Here is a 17,955-nt window from a genome sequence, read left to right as displayed (position 1 = left end):
ATGATTTTTAGAGCTTTAAAAGTATTCCTAGAAATTAGGAAAAATTCACCAATATTCATGTTAATTAATGGACTAATTTTTAAAATTATCTATAACTCTAAGTTATATTGTGAAATTTCAAGTGTCTTTACATGAACTCACTTTTCATGAATTTCATCAATTCCAATTAAATTTAAATGCCCAACAATTGCTCAAAAGCGATAAGAGATGATGCCCATACTATATACGTATGTCAATTGTTGTCATTGCCAAAAAAAAAAGAAGTATATCAGCAAAAGGTCAAATAGTCAATTATACCACTATCTTCTTTGAATCCAGATAGCTTTCTTTGGTGATTCTAATTCACCAGAGAAACATAGAGATAATATGAAATCAAAACGTTTCAGAAAAAATCTATCCCTACCAAACACATTCATAATGACAATGCTACACTACACAAAGCGATTTTATGCAAAGCAAGAGCAACTTCATTCCGAGCTAGATCAAACCAGCGACGTTAGCTCCCCGGAACCATGAGCCCATCAGATTTCAGATTACCTGGAGGAACGATTTTTTTTATATATATTTTAAATAAAAAAATTGTAAATATATTCATCTGGTTTGAAAAATTACAGAATTTTTTGAAAATTACAGATCTAAATTCTTATCGTCCGTTGGAAGACGACATGTCCGGTATCCTCTGCAAATCATAATTTTTTTCTGAATTCTTTTAGAGCTAAATGATAACATCCTCTACACCATATAATTTTTTCATGATCGTTTCGATAATGTTTTGAATTTTGAGAGCATTAAAACATAAAAATTTCTTTATTCCAACAGGCGACAGATAGCTAGTAGTCCAGATCTATAATTTTTCAAAATAGACGTATATATTTATAATTTTTTATTTAAAAATAAAAGTTGAGGTCAAACAGAGTCTAGACTGGCGGTTTTGGAACGGTCCTAAGGGTATCTTAACAGAAACTCTAAAAATTCATCTCTTATAACATCATTACAGTATCCCCTATCATTATTATAGCATCCTTTATTTTTTCTATCTCCAACAGATATTATATTTCCTCTTCCATTACTCTCCTTCTCCCCTGGATTCATACGCATACATTGTGAACAGTATTACGGGAGCCATTTTCTTGCTGCAAATTTGCCGTGTCCCTCGTCCATCCCGCTTTACTGTAGTAAAAAAAAATACGTTTTGCAGTCTCTGTTGAAGATAATTTATTGGCTAAGATCGAACTATATTCTACTGTAGCATCCGAAAAGATAAAAATACTGTCTCTGTTGGGGATGGCGTAAGACCGCATCAAGATCGTTCGAACGGGCCTGGGAGAGCCGGCTCTGCTGGAGTCTTGTTCGACCACGACGTGATGTGGTAATACTAACTTGTCTCGTGCACTGTACATGCATGTGGCTTACCGAAGCTCATAAATTTTTTGTGGACGAAACTTACCTGGCCTCGTCGGACAGAAAAAATTTCCACGAGAAGATTCAGCTGGAGCAATGCTTTCTTGGCAGAAATGGAGGACCAAACCGAGCACAGTGCGATAGCGGAGATCGAGTCCCGACACGAACAGCGACGACTTGGGTAGCTGAAGCCTCAAGTGTTGATGTCACCGGATGAGAATTTCCGCTCTGTTCTTCGCAGCAGGTCGTTCTTTTGGAAACTCTACTTGTGGTGCTCACGGCATGAGTGACACGCAGCACGCACGGCAGTACGTTTTTCAGGTACGGGCTGCCTGTCAACGACGGGTTTTCGTGTTTGCTGATCACCGTAACCTGATTCATAAGGCGTTGATTTCCCCTGTTTGGCATCAGTAACCGACTTTTTGTTCCACGGTTCATTTCTGTGATTTTGGGCATGTGGATTTTCTTCGTAATCCAAGACCATGGCGTCCTAAGCTCTGACATAAACCAATTCGCCTGACTTTGTTGCAGACAGTGGGTGCTACAATACAAGCAGCTCTCCTGGCTGCTACTGCATCTTTGAGGAAACAAACGGGTTCTGCAGGAACGTGCATGACGCTGACAAAAGTAATCTGTGACTGCCAACCAGTCGAGCAATACAAGTATATACTCATCGCAAGGCAGTGGAGTCTTTTCCCCAAGCTAATCCAGTCCCGTGCCATGGCAACGCGTACAGTGATCGATCGATCCTTCCTGTGCCAGTGGCCAGCTGCACGGGCCGTCACAGTGGCGTCATGGGACCCGTCGCCGTCGCCGGCACGACTAGAGAGGAGGCAGCACCGAATCACCAGTCCATTTCGGGTTTCCGGCAGCTGCGCAGCGTCGCCACGCGCCAAGCATGTCGCCTGGCTCCCGTCGTCTTCCCTCTCGTGGCACGGCTTCCGCTGCCTGGGACCCGGCGCCGGCGGGTGCATCGGCATCTCTGGCTCTGGAGCTGAAAGCTCAGTTGGTGAGGCGGACGAGTTTGCGGTCCAAATCGACGAGAAACTCTGGACACACAGAAAGGTCGATTCGTGCGGTCGTGCGGAGCGGGTCACGGGCGTGTGCTAGTTACTAGTATAGTAGTATGAATCGGGGCGCCGGAAGGGGACGTCCATGCAGCTACTGCCCTGTCTCGTAGGTGTATGCTAATTTTGTCGGAAGAAAATTTTATAAGATTTGGGTGAAAAAGTCTCCTGCGAAACCTGTATTCAGGTCGTTCATCCGAGTTGGACTTACATAATTTTCTTCTAATTTTGTCCCTGTTGTTTCGAGTTGGACTGTCTACGCGTGAGACCGAGGTGTGCTTCTTGTGGTCTGCACGCGGTGCCGGAGTTGTAATTGTAACCACAAAGTATGAATGCTTCAGGCAATCCGTTTCGCCGTTTACAAATCTGGTGGTTGTGGCAACCAAATCCACCGCGTCCATACCATGACACAGAGCCTACTCTCAGCGGCAGGCGCACACGTGAAAACCTCATTTCCTTTCGCCTTTGCAAAAAGCTCCAGCAGCAGCAGAAGCAGGTACACCCATGCGTGTCGAACACTCATCTTACCTGCGTTTCCCTTTCAAGCTCTGCTGCGCACGAAGCCAGTGCGAACTGAACGCATACCGGGAAGAGAGAAACCGACGCCTCATCTACATCTAGCCGGTAACCTACACACCCAACCGTTCCATGGTCCGCAGTGATGCATCACGCGTGACGGCTGACGGGACGACAACCTCACTGACTTCAGTACCAGATTAAGCGGCGGCAACCGCCAAGCGTTCCGAGTTCGTCGAGCGTTGATACGTACGGCACGTTACGCGAGTGCTGATCACAGATGCGACCGGACCGGGAGCTCTCAGTTCCCAACGATTTCGGCAGAACCCCCAGACCAATCTCGCGCTCGTCATGGCGTGCGTGCGTTTTTTCCAAACCACGTTACCTAGATGGAGCCCAACCCTCACGACGAGGCAATTGGGGCCCCCGCCGAAGTCACCAACCCACCGCCACTCAGGAGGGAGTAGCCCACCGGTGCGGGCGCCGCCGCGAAGCGTGCCATCATCGCGTGGTGCCGAGTTGGGTGTGGGAACGCCGCGAAGCGCGCCGGCCGGGCGCGGTGGCGACTGGCGCGGCAGGTCCAAGCCACCAACCCCCACGTTAAGTTGCGAGTCAACTCAACGCGGCGCGTAGGAATGCTCCGTGAGACCCGTGAAGTCTTTGAGCCGGGGCCCGGGACGACGTGAAGGACGAGCCCGCGGGAGTGTAGTTGCCGCGGACGCAAGGGCCGGCTTTGAACAACTCGTAGTTATTGCGAGCCGGTGAGGCCGTGCATGGGTGGACTTGACCGCTCACCAACATCCTTCCTCCTCCTCCTACTGCTATGGATTTTAATTTCGATTTAGTTTCTTTTTTTATTAGTGAAAAGATCAAAATTCGTAAAATTTCACTGATATTTTAGATATTTTTCATTATTTGTGGTTCCACATGTTAGTAAAAAAAATCCAAAATTAAATATTTCGTTCCTATTTAAAATTCGTAAAATTTCATCGAAATTTTAATGCATGTGTACTAGATTCATTGTACCTTCAGTTAAAGGGCTTAGTCTGGCAAGCCTCCTTAATTACATCACAGAAATCGGGCTTCGATCGGTGTCTACCATAAGCATTGACCTAGGCTAGTTAGGCGGTGTTCTGGAAGGATTTGGGGGTGCGTGGTAGGGACCGGCCTCGAGATGCGGTGAACTGCTGTTGATGTCTAGGCGTGACAAAGGTGAGCTATGGCTCATGTCATTGTGACGTGTCTGCCCTCAGGTTTAGAATGGAGGTGCAGGGAGAGTGATGACGATGGCAATGATGCCTGGATGGTGTCATTCGGATGGCAATGCTACGGTGCTTCCCTGCTTCGCGGTGTCTGGTGCAACCCAACCTATGCTGTCCACTCGGTTTTTACTACTGGTTCCAAATAAATATTATTTTATATTATATATAATTAATTATTTTAAATTTTGATTACAAATTACTTTTTATACATTAAGTTTAATAATAAGTTGAGATGAATATTCATATCCAATAAAAAAAACACATTATATAGTGCACTTATGTTATATGTGTGAGTGTATGGCAAAGTAGTATTCGACAGGAGCGGATTTGCCATCGAGGCTTATGTTATATGTTGTAATACAATTTGCCTCTAAAAATATTTTTATAATAATATACTATTGTTATGCTTTTTATTAAAAAATAATAATTAAAATAATATTTTAAGGATCGTATCGATGTCTAAAATCATAATTATTTCGGACCGAAGGGAGTAAAAAATGGATAGCATTATCAGCTAGGTGGAGGATGTTCCCATTACACACAATGTGAGGACACTATTCACCCCGTTACAACTTACAAGTGGGAGCACACTCCTTGAATCGACCACGAGCAATAGCGACATGCATTTTGGCCGTGGATAGGTCTAGGGTTTCACGAACCCATTAAGCCTCAACCATGCATAGAATCCAACTAGCAAGTAGAACCGACAATTGGTGATGGTGATGTCGAGTTATGCTCAGGGGCAGGGAGAGATGACATGGATCGGCAAGGCACGCTAGGATGCCATGTGTTATCCCCACAGCTAATCACGGTGATGCCTGCAGTCACATGTTCACTCAACCGAAGCGAGGAAAGTGGTTGCTGCCATCCTAGGTGGATCCAAGGTGGAGGAGATGGGCATCACGTCTAAGGAAGAATGCCTATCGGTTGCCCTAAGATCACTTGACGTGTAAAGGAGAAATATAGTTGATCTAGGATCTATTTGACGGAGCTAGCTCTAATTTTTTTTAAATAGATCATCTCCAGTTTTATAATTTAAGTTAAAGCTGTACATAGATTAAAGGCCTTTGGTTAGCTATTATTATGTTCTTATTTTAAATTAAAATAGATATTTAAATTATTTTTTATTCTATAAACTTTGGATATGTATGAATATCAGCTCCATCAAACAGGGTACTAAATACTAAAGGGAAAAAAGAGTAAGGCAAAATTGTAACTGACCCGGGAAATAAATCAGATTAGGCGCGTCCGGTCTCCATGTCTGATGCATTTATCATCCTCTTTCCATAATGCACGCGCCTGATTCATCAGTTTAGCATGTTACAGGTATTTACTCCCTGTAAGTTAGTAGAATAAGAAGGAGATCCAAAACAATCAAGAGATCAACGCCGGGAAGTAAAGCCTTTCCCAAACGCGCAGACCGCGAGTCTCCCGGGACTCCGGCCGCGTCAACCCGCACCCAATCGCTCGCCGTGGCGTGTCCACCGTCCCCTCCGCCTCGTCCTTATTAACCGCGCCCCTCCCCTGGCTCCCAAGTCCCACCCGGCCGGTGCTCCCAACTCCGAACGCCAAAGCCGCGGCCTTTCTGCCTTCCCCACCCAAGATTCCCCTGCCTTGGAGGCTAGTGTACGCACGCAAGAACGCCGCGGCCATGTCTGCCATGCGGGTCCTCGTCCTCCTCGTGATGGTGGCGGCGCCGGCGTGCGTATCCGCGGCCGGCGGCGGCGCCTGCGCGGCGGAGAAGTTCTCGAGCAACCGCGTGTACGCGGCGTGCAGCGACCTGCCCCGCCTGGGCGCGTCCGTGCACTGGACCTACGACTCCGCGGCGTCATCTCTGTCGGTGGCGTTCGTGGCCGCGCCGCCGTCCTCCGGCGGGTGGGTGGCGTGGGGCCTCAACCCCTCCGGCGACGGCATGAAGGGCACGCAGGCGCTCGTGGCCGCGCCCAAGGGCGGCGGCAACGGCGGTGCGTACGAGGTGCAGACGTACAGCATCTCCGGGTACTCGCTTGGCTCCCCGGGGTCCATCTCCTTCCCGGCGTCTGATCTCGCCGCCGAGCTCGGCGGCGACGGCCGCGTCCGGATGTTTGGGACCCTGAAGCTCCAGAACGGTACGGGGGAGGTGAACCAGGTCTGGCAGGTGGGGCCGGTCTCCGGCGGGAGCATCGCGCCCCACGCCATGGGCGGCGACAACATGGCCTCCAAGGGGAAGCTGAACCTTGTGACCGGGGCGAGCACCGCCGGCAGCGGAGGGGGCAGCCTCCTCAGGAAGAAAAATGTGAGTACTCCCCTTTCGGGCATATGGATTTGATTTACTTTTACGTATTTACTACTGTGCAATCGACCGAAATCGAGGTTCGCTTCAGTCGGCGTTCATTGGAGAGGTTAGGGTTTCGGGGGCTGGGGTTGTCGGGAGGCTCTAATGGCCGGCGGGCTTAGAAAATGGGTTCCGGGTAGGCAGGCCGTCCAGGGGGTGGTGGTGGGCGAGACGGCAGGGCGGCGGGAAGACCACCGGTGGGCGGGGCTAGGGTGGGGGCGTCACGTGCCGATGGGTTAGCGCGGCGGGGACGCCGCCAGGGACGAAGGCAGGCGGGTGGGAGGCGGGGGAGCGCGACGAGGATTGCGTCGGAGAAATGCGTTGCGTGAGTTGAAACAGATGCGGGCAATCGGAAGGAAGAAGAAAGAAGAAGAGCCGTCCGATCCAGATCGGACGGTCCACGTCGTAGATTGAAACCAACTTGGATTTCAGTCCATTGAAAAATAGTGTGTAAAACTTTTATCTGTTCGTGTTAAATCGTTTGCTCGTTTCTTGAATTCTTATGCGTTGGTGTCAAATATGTGAGGAAAGGCCATAGCCTCAGAACACACAAAAAAGAAACCAGTTTCTCGGGTTCAATTTCGATTACCCATAGAACTCTGCTATTCAAATCCTGGCGATTTTTTGCATAAAAAATTCACCTTTAAACAAAACTCTCATTTTACCTTGTTTTGCATATGAGTTGCTGTATTTATTGAAGCGTTACTGCAGTGAGCAAGATGAGTAACCAAATAAATTACGTTTGTTAATCCCAAAAAAAAAAACGTTTGTAGTATGATGATGTAGTGGTAAGAATGTGTGGAATCTATCATTTTTAATGTTCATGGTTCTAACGTAGGTGATTAAAAAAATAAATCTTCTATGGAATCTGTGCAGTCTTAACTATTTTTCCTGGTTAGTTTGAATTGATTTAGACCCGCTACCGTTATCAACTGTGCTAGTCCGTACGGTTGGCGGAGTTTGTTGACTGTGTTTATGTGTGACATACTAGCAATAGGTTCCTCTCTTATTCGTTCACTTTGAAATTTGATTCATCGGGGTTGCAATTTTCTTGCCTAGTCAGTTTTTTTCCTGCCTTGGTGGACTTCAGCTTCGATTCTTCCGATTGTTGCTGGATAGAGTATTCAAGAAGAGCCAAAGACATGATGTTCTAAATTCTGAAAGGCAAAGTCAATCAGTAATTATTATCAAAGGAAACTGTGTGAATAACCAACATGTGCCGCTAACATGGTATTCTGAACCACCAGGGCAATTCGATCAATCCAGATAATCTTTGACTTCTTGACTGCCTAGGTGCCTTGTGATAATTCAAGTCTGCGAAAAGAAAGTATTGTTTTCATTTCCGTAAAAGAATATTGTTATTCTCATTTAGCACCACACAACTGTTACCTTTTGAGTATGCTTGGGCATATACTAGTACTGATTTTATTAAAACATTCTCATTTCTCCCATTCTTTGTGTAGACTCATGGAGTTCTGAATGCTGTGAGCTGGGGTCTTCTATTGCCCATGGGAGCCATATTTTCAAGATACCTCAAGACATTCAAATCAGCCGATCCAGCATGGTTCTATCTTCATGTAGCTTGCCAGCTGATTGGGTATGGTGTCGGAGTATCTGGCTGGGCCACTGGCATTCATCTTGGAAACTTGTCCAAGGGAATCACCTATTCACTTCACAGGAACATCGGAATCTCAGTATTTGCTCTTGGTACTCTACAGGTACATACTTATATTCTTCTCATTATGCTCTATTACCTGCCAAAATTTTGGAGCCCCTCTGTGCTCATGTACCTATCAAACTGATTACCGAAGATATTACAACTTCTGCTTGAAAGCGACTTTACAATGTTCATCCTGCTTATTAGATTTGTAGCATATAGGTAGCTTGGAAGCAAGGATTTATGCCCTTATCTGATAGAAGAACAAGTTGCAATATCAGTGGCCTAGTGAACTTGCTAATAGTTTTTTCTCTACATTTTTTTTCCATTTAGATCTTTGCACTCTTCCTGAGGCCAAAGAAGGATCACAAATACCGCGTCTACTGGAACGTGTATCACCACTCGGTCGGTTACACTATCATCATACTGGGCATCGTCAACATCTTCAAAGGCATGTCCATCTTGAACGTTGAGCAGAAGTGGAAGACAGGCTACATCATCGCGATCTGCATCCTGGGTGGCATTGCCCTGATCCTGGAAGCTGTTACATGGGGCATCGTTTTGAAGAGGAGGAAGTCGGACAACAAGACCTACAATGGCACTTCGAACGGCCACTTGCCGCTTTCTATGTGATTCTAGTGACTAGTCAGGTCGTCGGACCTCTATTTATCTTCAGTGTTGTGTTTGTGTGCAGATGTAGGGTAGGTCTTGTGATCTTGGTCTCTCTCTTTTTTGTACGATAGATATGTGTATACTGCACAATTATACTGGAGATTAGTGATACTGATGTATCCTCTGCGCACTAGTTTTTGCTCTTTGTTTTGTTATATTTTGTGAATGCTGAGATTTTTTTTAAAAAAAATAAAGCTTTATTAACACTAATTGTTATATCCCTGACATCTGTATTAGATGCACATAACCAAATCTAAGGAACAAGAGGGCGTTACATGAGACATAAAATAAATTTTTAAAAGATGGGAATGCATCCTATTGGGTGACATTATTCTATTTAGATTTGGATATAGAGTCTAGACTGTTATTTAAACTGGGTAAAGAGTTTTATTGTTGTTCGCTTCATGTATATGTTATAGTAACCAACTAATACAAACTGAGTCAGTGTGTACAAGTAAAAATAACTTAAAGAGAGAAACAAAATTCTTCTTATTAAAGATAATACCGTTCCTGTATAGTTATAGTGGTCATTAAAATGTGGCCACCACCACCAGTATATAGTCTTTCAATTTTTTACTGAAACTCCGAACCAGTTCCGAAGCATGTTTTGAACATTTCGCGATTGGTAAAGATTTGATGCTACTTGAACTATTAACCATTGCCTCATGTTTAATCGTCTGAGGTTTATGAGATATTTAATTGTTATAATAAGAGATGTTTAATTGTCTCAGGTTTATGACAAAAGCAATATTTTTATCACCTAACTATTATCTTTTTCGTAGGTTATCTTTTGTTAACAAAATCCATTTGTGTAAATACTACAGGAATATTTTTATTTTTAATAGTAGCTTTAATTCCCACATTTTACTGTTCTGAATTGGTTCCTCACCTTGCACCAAAGCCTTATATAGAGAGCTAACTGTGAAATTTTCAGATTTGTTTAGATTCCATTTAAACTCATCTCGATCCTCAAACAATATGATGTTGGTAAGACAAGCCGTCAAATCATTCCATGCGACTAATTTCGGGCCATTTAAGTCCCGCCTGAATGCTATATTTGCATGGAATGACTCCATCGCCTTAGCTACCAAGTCTTGTTTGTTTCGCACTATGTTATATAATGAATGATATTGGAGTCTGAGTGAAAAGTTTTCTAACCAAGTGTCCTCCCAAAATCTAACTTAAGATCCATCATTTATATTAAAAGTAACATATCGGAATATGATGCTTTTCATTTTTATAAGTCTGGTTCAAAAATGCGAGTCATCTAATTTTTCTTCAACTTGCGAAAGAGGTTTTGTCCCCCATGTATTTGTTTCGAAGCAGTTTTTGCCACGTTCCATCCTCAGTTAGTAGCTTGTACAACCACTTACATGGGAGAGAGATATTTTAGATGTCAAATCATTTATCCCTAATTCACTCATGTCTTTGGCTTTACATAGTACTTTTCGTTTCGTCAGACGTTATTTTTTTTACTATCACTTTGCTAATAGGATCTTGATAAAAAATAAGCGATCTTTTTTAAACCCCGTGTGGTATTTGAAAGAAGGACATCATATATGTGGGTAGGAAACTAAGAACTAACTTTAGAAGTATCAGTCTACCACCCGTAAATAAGTACTTGGCCTTCCAACTGTTTAGTCTTTTTTCAATTTGTTCCTCTACTTCCTTCTAATTTGAATTTCTGAGTTTTTGATAGTGAATCAGGATTTTTGGTACCGCAGGGGTAACTATTACATTCTAATTTTTTTTTAAATATATCATTAAGCATTCATGAGTATCATTAGCATCCTAATTAAAGATTTGAGCAAGTAATTATTACCATTGAAATTAAATAGGAATTGTTAACTTTAATAATATATGATGCATTGTGAAGGAACTAACAAATTTGTTTTGTAACTTCAGGTTTTAAATAATTTTATAAATTATTCCAAGTGATAAGAAGAATATTAGTGATTTCCCCCGGGATTTTAGGGATTTAAATTGAAGCCTAAAAAATTAGAGAAAGTTAGAAAATGCTGCAACTTTGAATAATTTTAGTTTAAATTGGGATTAGGTGACCAAACCACTTAAAATGGGTTGCATTTGAATTTTAGTATCCCACAAAAATCCCTAGATTTTTTGGAGCTCGAAAAGATCCTCTGTGGATCAGAGAAAGGAAGGAGATATTTTCTCATTTGTCTATCATTGTTCATCGAGCCCACCTGTCATCTCCCTCACTGATCTCTCTCTCTTCCCAACCGAGCACTGCTCGGGTGTCAGCCGCCATCTTTGTTGACAAATGAGGCTAGCCACTGACGCCGTTTTCTCTGACTCTAAGTCAGATCGACCGCTGTCTTATGTCTCCCTCCCTTACTTCTCTCTCTCTACCGCCCACAAGCAACAGAGCAGAGCCACAGCACATCGCCGCCGCCGAGCCCAAATCCAACGTGCCTGAGGTCAGATTAGCCAAGCCTAAGACCTAGGAAGCAAGGAGGAAGGTCGCCGAGTCCATTCCCCATCGGATCCCCATCTCTCTCGGCCGGATTTGGTTCATCGATGCCTTCTTCCTCAGTGCGTCGCTGCTCCATCTCCCAAATACACACATTGGTGAGCTTCTCCCTGCCCTCCTCTCCATTTTGCACGTGCCAGTTTGGCTCCGGCCCGACGCTAGCACGTCCGTCCGCGTGGGCCACCCGCTGCTGCCTCTCTGCTCACGCCGACGACCGTGCTCCGGCCGGGCCCATCGACCAATAGGCACTCAGTTGAGTTAGTATGCCCGTGTTGATGCTTTAGGTGCCCTCGGCTGGGCCGATTAGGTTGCCATTCGCCGTCGGCGTGCCAGGCCAAGCCACCATAGTACGACCATCGCCATGTGCCGTCGCTGGCCGCTTTTCAATCATCGCCAGCCACCGTGAGTGCCTCAAAGGAGTTTGGCATGGTGTGCAGTTGCTCCTTTTGCTGATCCCTAGCTGGACTGCGTCGTCGTTTGCCACCGACAAGGGCCGTCGGTGCTGTCTCCATGGCTGGCACTATGCCAGCCATGGCCATGGGTCGATTTTGACTCGGTCAGAGCAGGCCAGCCCCACTTTCATCTCTGTGGCTATCTATCCTGGGTGCAAACATAATTATGGTTTTTAGTATTCGGTAATTCCATAAAAAATGCAAAATAAAATTATTCTTACATTGTTAATTCAACTGAATATTGTAAAATGCATAGGGAATTAAATATAACTCTAAAAATAGTTGAACCAATTTTTTGGATTCATATGGTCATAATCTACTTATTAAAAATGCTAGGTGCCATTAAATATGTACTAAAATTTCTATAGTTAATGAAATTTTTTAAGCTTTAATAATTCATAATTAATTATTGGTAAGTCCAAAATTTGTGAAACCAATTTTTTTAATATTATTATATTATTCCCTGTTTAGTAAAAATATTCACACTTATTTTATACATAATTAACTTTCTATTTAGGATTAAGCTTTGGTTTAAGCTTAATTAATCTAGGAAAATGTTAAATGATTAGGAGTAACCCAAATTAAGAAATCATTGATACTATAAACTCAGGCATGATGCATTGCATCTCTATTAATTTTCATGCATTGTGAAGCATCTCTCATCGCATATCATCCATACTCATTTGTGATGCATCATTCCTTGATTAGAAAATGACATTTCGGAGAGTCGTGTGTTTGAACTCGAAGACAGACTAGTGGAATTCGTGAGTGAAGAACCAGAAGCACCAGACAAGCATCTATTATATCTCTTTTATACTTTTGTGAAGTGTTGATTAATTTGTTAGATATTGATATATGTCGTATATGCATGTTTAGCCAGTCAATATCGAGAATCGGGTAGACCCTATCTGGTTGTATCCTATTTTATTATTGATGATCTCAATCCTTGTAACCTGAGGATAACCATGTTAACGTCTAATTTAAAATTTATCTGAAATACTTAGCAATGCATAGGTCACCGGTAGAAAGTCAAGCGGTGGTTCGTCGACCATTCGCGAGCTATAGGACTCTCAATTATTGTTTCATGAGAATTACAAGTTGGGATGTTGAATATTGTGAGTTTGAGATGAGATGCGGGTGGGAGTTAGTGGTAGTTCTGGAGAGGAGACCCGGGTGCAATAGACCGCTGCATCGATTAAGCACCGACCATTGGCGTCATTTGGCTTAAGCACTTTTATATAGTACCACATATCTGAATATGGTAAAGATGAGTTGAATACCTTATGTTGCTGTGACCCTTTGAATTGTTGGTCTATGGTGTGAGCGAGTGAGATTGTAGAGGCATCTAGGTTGCTCTAGGAATAGGCCTAGCTGACCTCTGCACCTATAGGCGTATACCCCAAACGGTTAGGACGTATTTGAGAAAGGTTGTTATGGGTACCCTTTTGTGCAATATGATCAGTTGTACAAGCCGAATAGTCCCATATCGTGCGGGTAAAGAAGTACTCCTATGCAGGGTGTAAGAACTATTTGAATAACCGTGCTCTTGGTTTTGAACACGCTTAATGTCCATTGGACATCATCGTAGATTTTTGTTCAGTTTTGTGGGCTGGATAGTACGTGGGTTGATATAAGGAACATTTGAGAATGCTTAGGTTGAGATGAGCATGTTTACCTTCTTGAAGATTATGATTATTGTCGATTAATGCTAGTTGTTCATGTCAGTATATTGATTAAAGTGTTTCTTTCGCCGAATCAATTTCACTTGTGGCCTTTTCCTTGCTATTCATCCAAATACATTATCCTTAGAGTCATGAATAGTATATACCTATATTGTGTAAGTCTTGCGAGTACCTTCGTATCTAGGGTGCTTCCCTTAAGTTGTTATAGGTGAAGATGAGCTGTTGTATAGTTATTTCTATCGCACCGATGCCGGCGATAGGCAATAGTAGAGGATATATATCTTGAGCTAATCCTGGTGGTGCCTTTTTGGGCAATGATGTCACTGATCTTTTGTTGTTAATACTTTTTGCTGCATATAAAAATTCTGATAGTAAGTAGAAACTAATATGGTGAATAAGGTATGCAATATTAGTTAAACATTTTCACTCTATTCATATTTTGTGATAAAACTATATTGTAAACGGTATATGCTGTGATCTTAGGTTTGTTGAGCATATATTGGGACTATCGGAATTGCTCTCGTTTCAATCAAATAGTGATTGTAAGGGATGTCTTTAGATGTGAGTTAGCACGTGGTGTGTCGAACGAAGGGTATGTGGTAGCTCTCATCTTTATAGACAACTAGTATTGTAGATTAAGCCGAGTGCGATTTAGATGATTCTGACAGTAACTCACCCATTGCATATCTAAAAATGTCAGCATATTAATTGACCTTGTCTTGCCACTCCAAAACAAAACATTTCATTTTTATGGAAGTTTATGTTTAACCTTGAAAGCTGCTTGAAAGCATAAAGAAAAAGCTTTATGTTCTTGGCCTTTTCCAGGTAATCCTCCATAAATAAGATCGTATCGTCGACATACTAAAGGATTGATAGCCCACTTTCTACTAAATGTGGTACAACTCCTTCAACTTATCCTGCATTTTTGTCTCTCTCAATCATAATTGCTAACATATCTGCAATAATGTTAAACAGAATCGGAGAGGGTGGGTCGGCTTGACGTAGACCTTTCTTCATTTGGAAGTAATGGTCAGTCTCTTCATTGACTTTTACTGCTACGCTACCACTGAAATGATGGTTTTTATCCATTCACACCATTTAGATGAAAAACTTTTCATCCGTAGGGACTGTAACATGAATGTCCATTTAATTTTGTCATATACCTTCTCAAAGCCAATTTTGAGAATTACGCCACTCATCTTTTTTCAATGGAGTTTGTATAATGTCTCATGTAAAATGACCACCCTTTTGAGAATATTTCTTCCGCTCGTAAATGTGGTTTGTGTGGAACAAATTATGTGGTCCGCAACACTATTTAAATGGTTAGTGAGCATCTTTGTAAAAACTTTGAAGCTGACATTTAGCGGATAGATAGGTCTAAACTATTGGATGTGACAAGCTTTTTTAATTTTTGGTAGGAGTGTAATTACTCTGAAATTCAGGCTATATGTCAGTAGATTCCTATAGTGCATTTCATGGAACATTTTCATCAAATCAATCTTGACGATATCCCAAAATTTCTAGTAGAACTCAGCTGGAAAGTCATCTGGACCTGGAGCTTTATTTAGTTCTATTGAGCTTTATTTAGTTCTATTTGGAATATTGCATCTCTTACTTCATTTTCAGAGAAAGGGATGTAAGAATTTCAATTTTAGCATCTATCATCTAAGTGATGTCATCTATATATGACTCCGTCATGGAAAAATGACTATTCACATGTGGTCTAAATAACTTCTTATAATATTTAGTTATGTATGATTTTAAGTTGGGTTTACCATCAATTTTTCCATCTTCTTGATCTAAGTAGAAGATGTGTTGTTTCCTATTTTTACCGTTTACGATAATATGAAAATAGCAAGCTAGTATTATTGTCTCTTTGAAGGATATCATTGACTTTGGCACGTTGATATTATTTAGTCTTCTCTTCTCAAAATAGTCTGACCAATTTTTATTTCCATTGGTTCTTTATAATGGCCACTTGTGAATGCTGAGATGATCATCCACTTGCACTTTGGGGCCATTCCAGTTGCTTGGTTTTGCTGCAAAATAGGTTGACGAGGTGTCCGTGCTGGTTGGTGAAGCTGAGAAGAAGATATACACGTATGACGCCACTAGTGGAAGCATGATCCTTCTAGAAAAGTGTTACAGGAAAACTTCACTTGTACTGCTTGCTGTTTGTTGTGTATTTTTCTGTTCTTCCGTGGAGGAAAAAGCGAGGCCAGAGATCACTTTCGTCCAGTGGGATTGAAGGATACCACTTGGTTGTTGGGTTTTTTTTTTTTTTTTTTGGAGTAGACCAGCAGCATGTTTCCAGGATGTGAATGCAAAGTCTCAACCTCTCCGTGTAATTTGCTGATCTCGTGTCGTAGCGCTATGTTTGATTGTCTCCTTTTCCCATCAGCTTATGCTTTTACACAAATCGGTCCGTGCACAAGAGCGACCTCTCAAGAAGAACAACAGGTTGTGGTTCACCGTTCATTTGGGGTTTCGCTTTAGCCGTGCGAACTGAACAGCGGAGAGAGGTTTGTGCGCCGCACTATGTAAGAAACTTCTAAAAGAGATATTACATTAGTAATAGCTGCTTAATATGTGTTATTAATGTCTTATTAGTGACTGATCTAATAAAAACGTGTCACTAATATCACTTCTGATCAGAAACGGATATAGACCTCATTAGTGACGGTCGTAACATGATCCGTTACTGATGAATATTGATCCGTCACTATTAACTAAATCATTAGTGACATATGGTCCTAGTCCAGTTATTAGTGACGGGTCTATTGACTCAATCATCAGTGACAGATGATCCTAGTCTAGTTATTAGTGATGAGTCAAATTGTGACCCGTCACTAATGATAAGTTTATCAGTGACAGGTCGCTCTAGACCAGTCATTAGTGTCAGATCCAACTTAACCCATCACAAATAATCCACTCATTAGTGACGAGTCGTCCTATACCAGTCATTAGTGACGGGATCTAACTTGATCCGTTACTAATGACACACTCATTAGTGACGTATCAATTGTAATCCGTCACTAATAACTAACTCCAGTTACTAATGACGGTATTCGCAAATATTTTTATTTTTATTTTATTTTTTCCTTATTTTTTCTCACCTTAACAGCACTAGAATATGAACCATTGTATATTTTTACTCAAGTTTGATGTAAAGTGTGATGGCTATGGACACAAATACGCGTTCCAAAAACGGTGTAGAAATTTCTAGGGCAAGAACTCAATCTTCCAAGCCGTTTTTGACCTCGAAAAATTCTTCGAACCCGACAAAGTGGGGGAGAAATTGATGTAACTTTTTTTAGACGTCCGTAGAGTAAAAAAAAATGTCAAAATTAGAATTTGTATGCAAAAGTTATGTCTGTTTTACCGAATGTACTCCGGGTCTAATCTTCGACAAAGAAGGTTAAAAGGATAACATATCCGGTTTCTATCACAACTACGTGATAGCAGAGGTGGTAAGGTAGCTACACACACGAGGAAGAGATAGCAGGTTTGATTCCTATAGAACGCAAACTTGAAAATAATGTAAAAAAAGTGTGACTTATGAGGCATATGGGATTAGTCCCGCATTGAGAATAGGACTACGTTGGGATGGCTTGAGTGAAAAAAATATTTTTTTGACTTTTTTTTGTTAAAAAATACGAAAAATATTCATCAGTCATTAATAACGAGTTAAGATTATAATCAATCACTAATGTTCAGTCAATAGTAACAGATCACAGCTATGACTCGTTACTATTAACTGAACATTAGTGACAGGTTACGTTATGACTCATCACTAGTGACCTCATTAGTGACGAGTTATCATTCGTCTATGCGATAAAAGTAACGGGTATGAGATCCATCACTAATACCGGTTATCACCTGCCACTGATAACTTTTTTTCATGCAGTGATGCTTAATACAGTGCGAGTCTAAACTTTTTTTCATGCAGTGATAAAAGTAACGGGTATGAGATCCATCACTAATACCGGTTATCACCTGCCACTGATAACTTTTTTTCATGCAGTGATGCTTAATACAGTGCGAGTCAGTTTAGATAACATCTTTTCAGTAGCGGGAAAGAAAAAGGTGTGTCAAGCAAAAAAAAAGCATGAAAAGCAACCTGTTTGTCGAAACCACAAATTCACGAAACGTGCGGACAACACAAAAGCACAGCGCGGCAGCGGTGGTAGCAGCAGCATCCGCATTCGCATGACGGACTCAGAAAAAAATATTAAACATTCTTAACTAGCTTGTTAGATGTTCGAATATCCTACTTATTAAATTAATTAATATCATATTAACTATTGTATATAATAGATTATTGAAAAACGAAAATTTAATCGAGATCTTATACACCTTGTAGTCACAATATAGATTCGCCCCGGGCACCCCTCATACAACTCGACCCCCGGTCGCCCGGAACGGTGGTCGGGGGTCGGAT

General features: G+C 42.1%; 1 protein-coding gene across 1 annotated transcript; it reads left to right on the top strand.

Annotated features, from left to right (window-relative positions):
* The first annotated feature begins 5,652 nt into the window (after positions 1–5,652).
* On the top strand, positions 5,653–9,022 carry LOC133898803 (cytochrome b561 and DOMON domain-containing protein At3g25290-like). Its single transcript, XM_062339546.1, has 3 exons — positions 5,653–6,521; positions 8,024–8,278; positions 8,551–9,022. The coding sequence occupies exons 1-3, from the start codon at positions 5,898–5,900 to the stop codon at positions 8,848–8,850; spliced, it is 1,179 nt and encodes a 392-aa protein (XP_062195530.1). The 5' UTR covers positions 5,653–5,897; the 3' UTR covers positions 8,851–9,022.
* The last annotated feature ends 8,933 nt before the right edge of the window (positions 9,023–17,955 follow it).

Source organism: Phragmites australis, chromosome 18 (assembly GCF_958298935.1).
Source record: "Phragmites australis chromosome 18, lpPhrAust1.1, whole genome shotgun sequence".
Taxonomy (NCBI): domain Eukaryota; kingdom Viridiplantae; phylum Streptophyta; class Magnoliopsida; order Poales; family Poaceae; genus Phragmites; species Phragmites australis.
Note: the sequence above shows the minus strand (reverse complement) of the source record. Positions and strands in the feature narration are given on the sequence as shown.

What these genes read in the sequence shown, in the direction of transcription:
- LOC133898803 (XM_062339546.1), top strand. Translation starts at nt 5,898, where the DNA reads ATGTCTGCCATGCGGGTCCTCGTCCTCCTCGTGATGGTGGCGGCGCCG. An exon ending in GCCTCCTCAGGAAGAAAAAT is followed by an intron (nt 6,522 to 8,023) that starts GTGAGTACTCCC and finishes TTCTTTGTGTAG; the next exon opens with ACTCATGGAGTTCTGAATGC. An exon ending in TTGCTCTTGGTACTCTACAG is followed by an intron (nt 8,279 to 8,550) that starts GTACATACTTAT and finishes TTTTCCATTTAG; the next exon opens with ATCTTTGCACTCTTCCTGAG.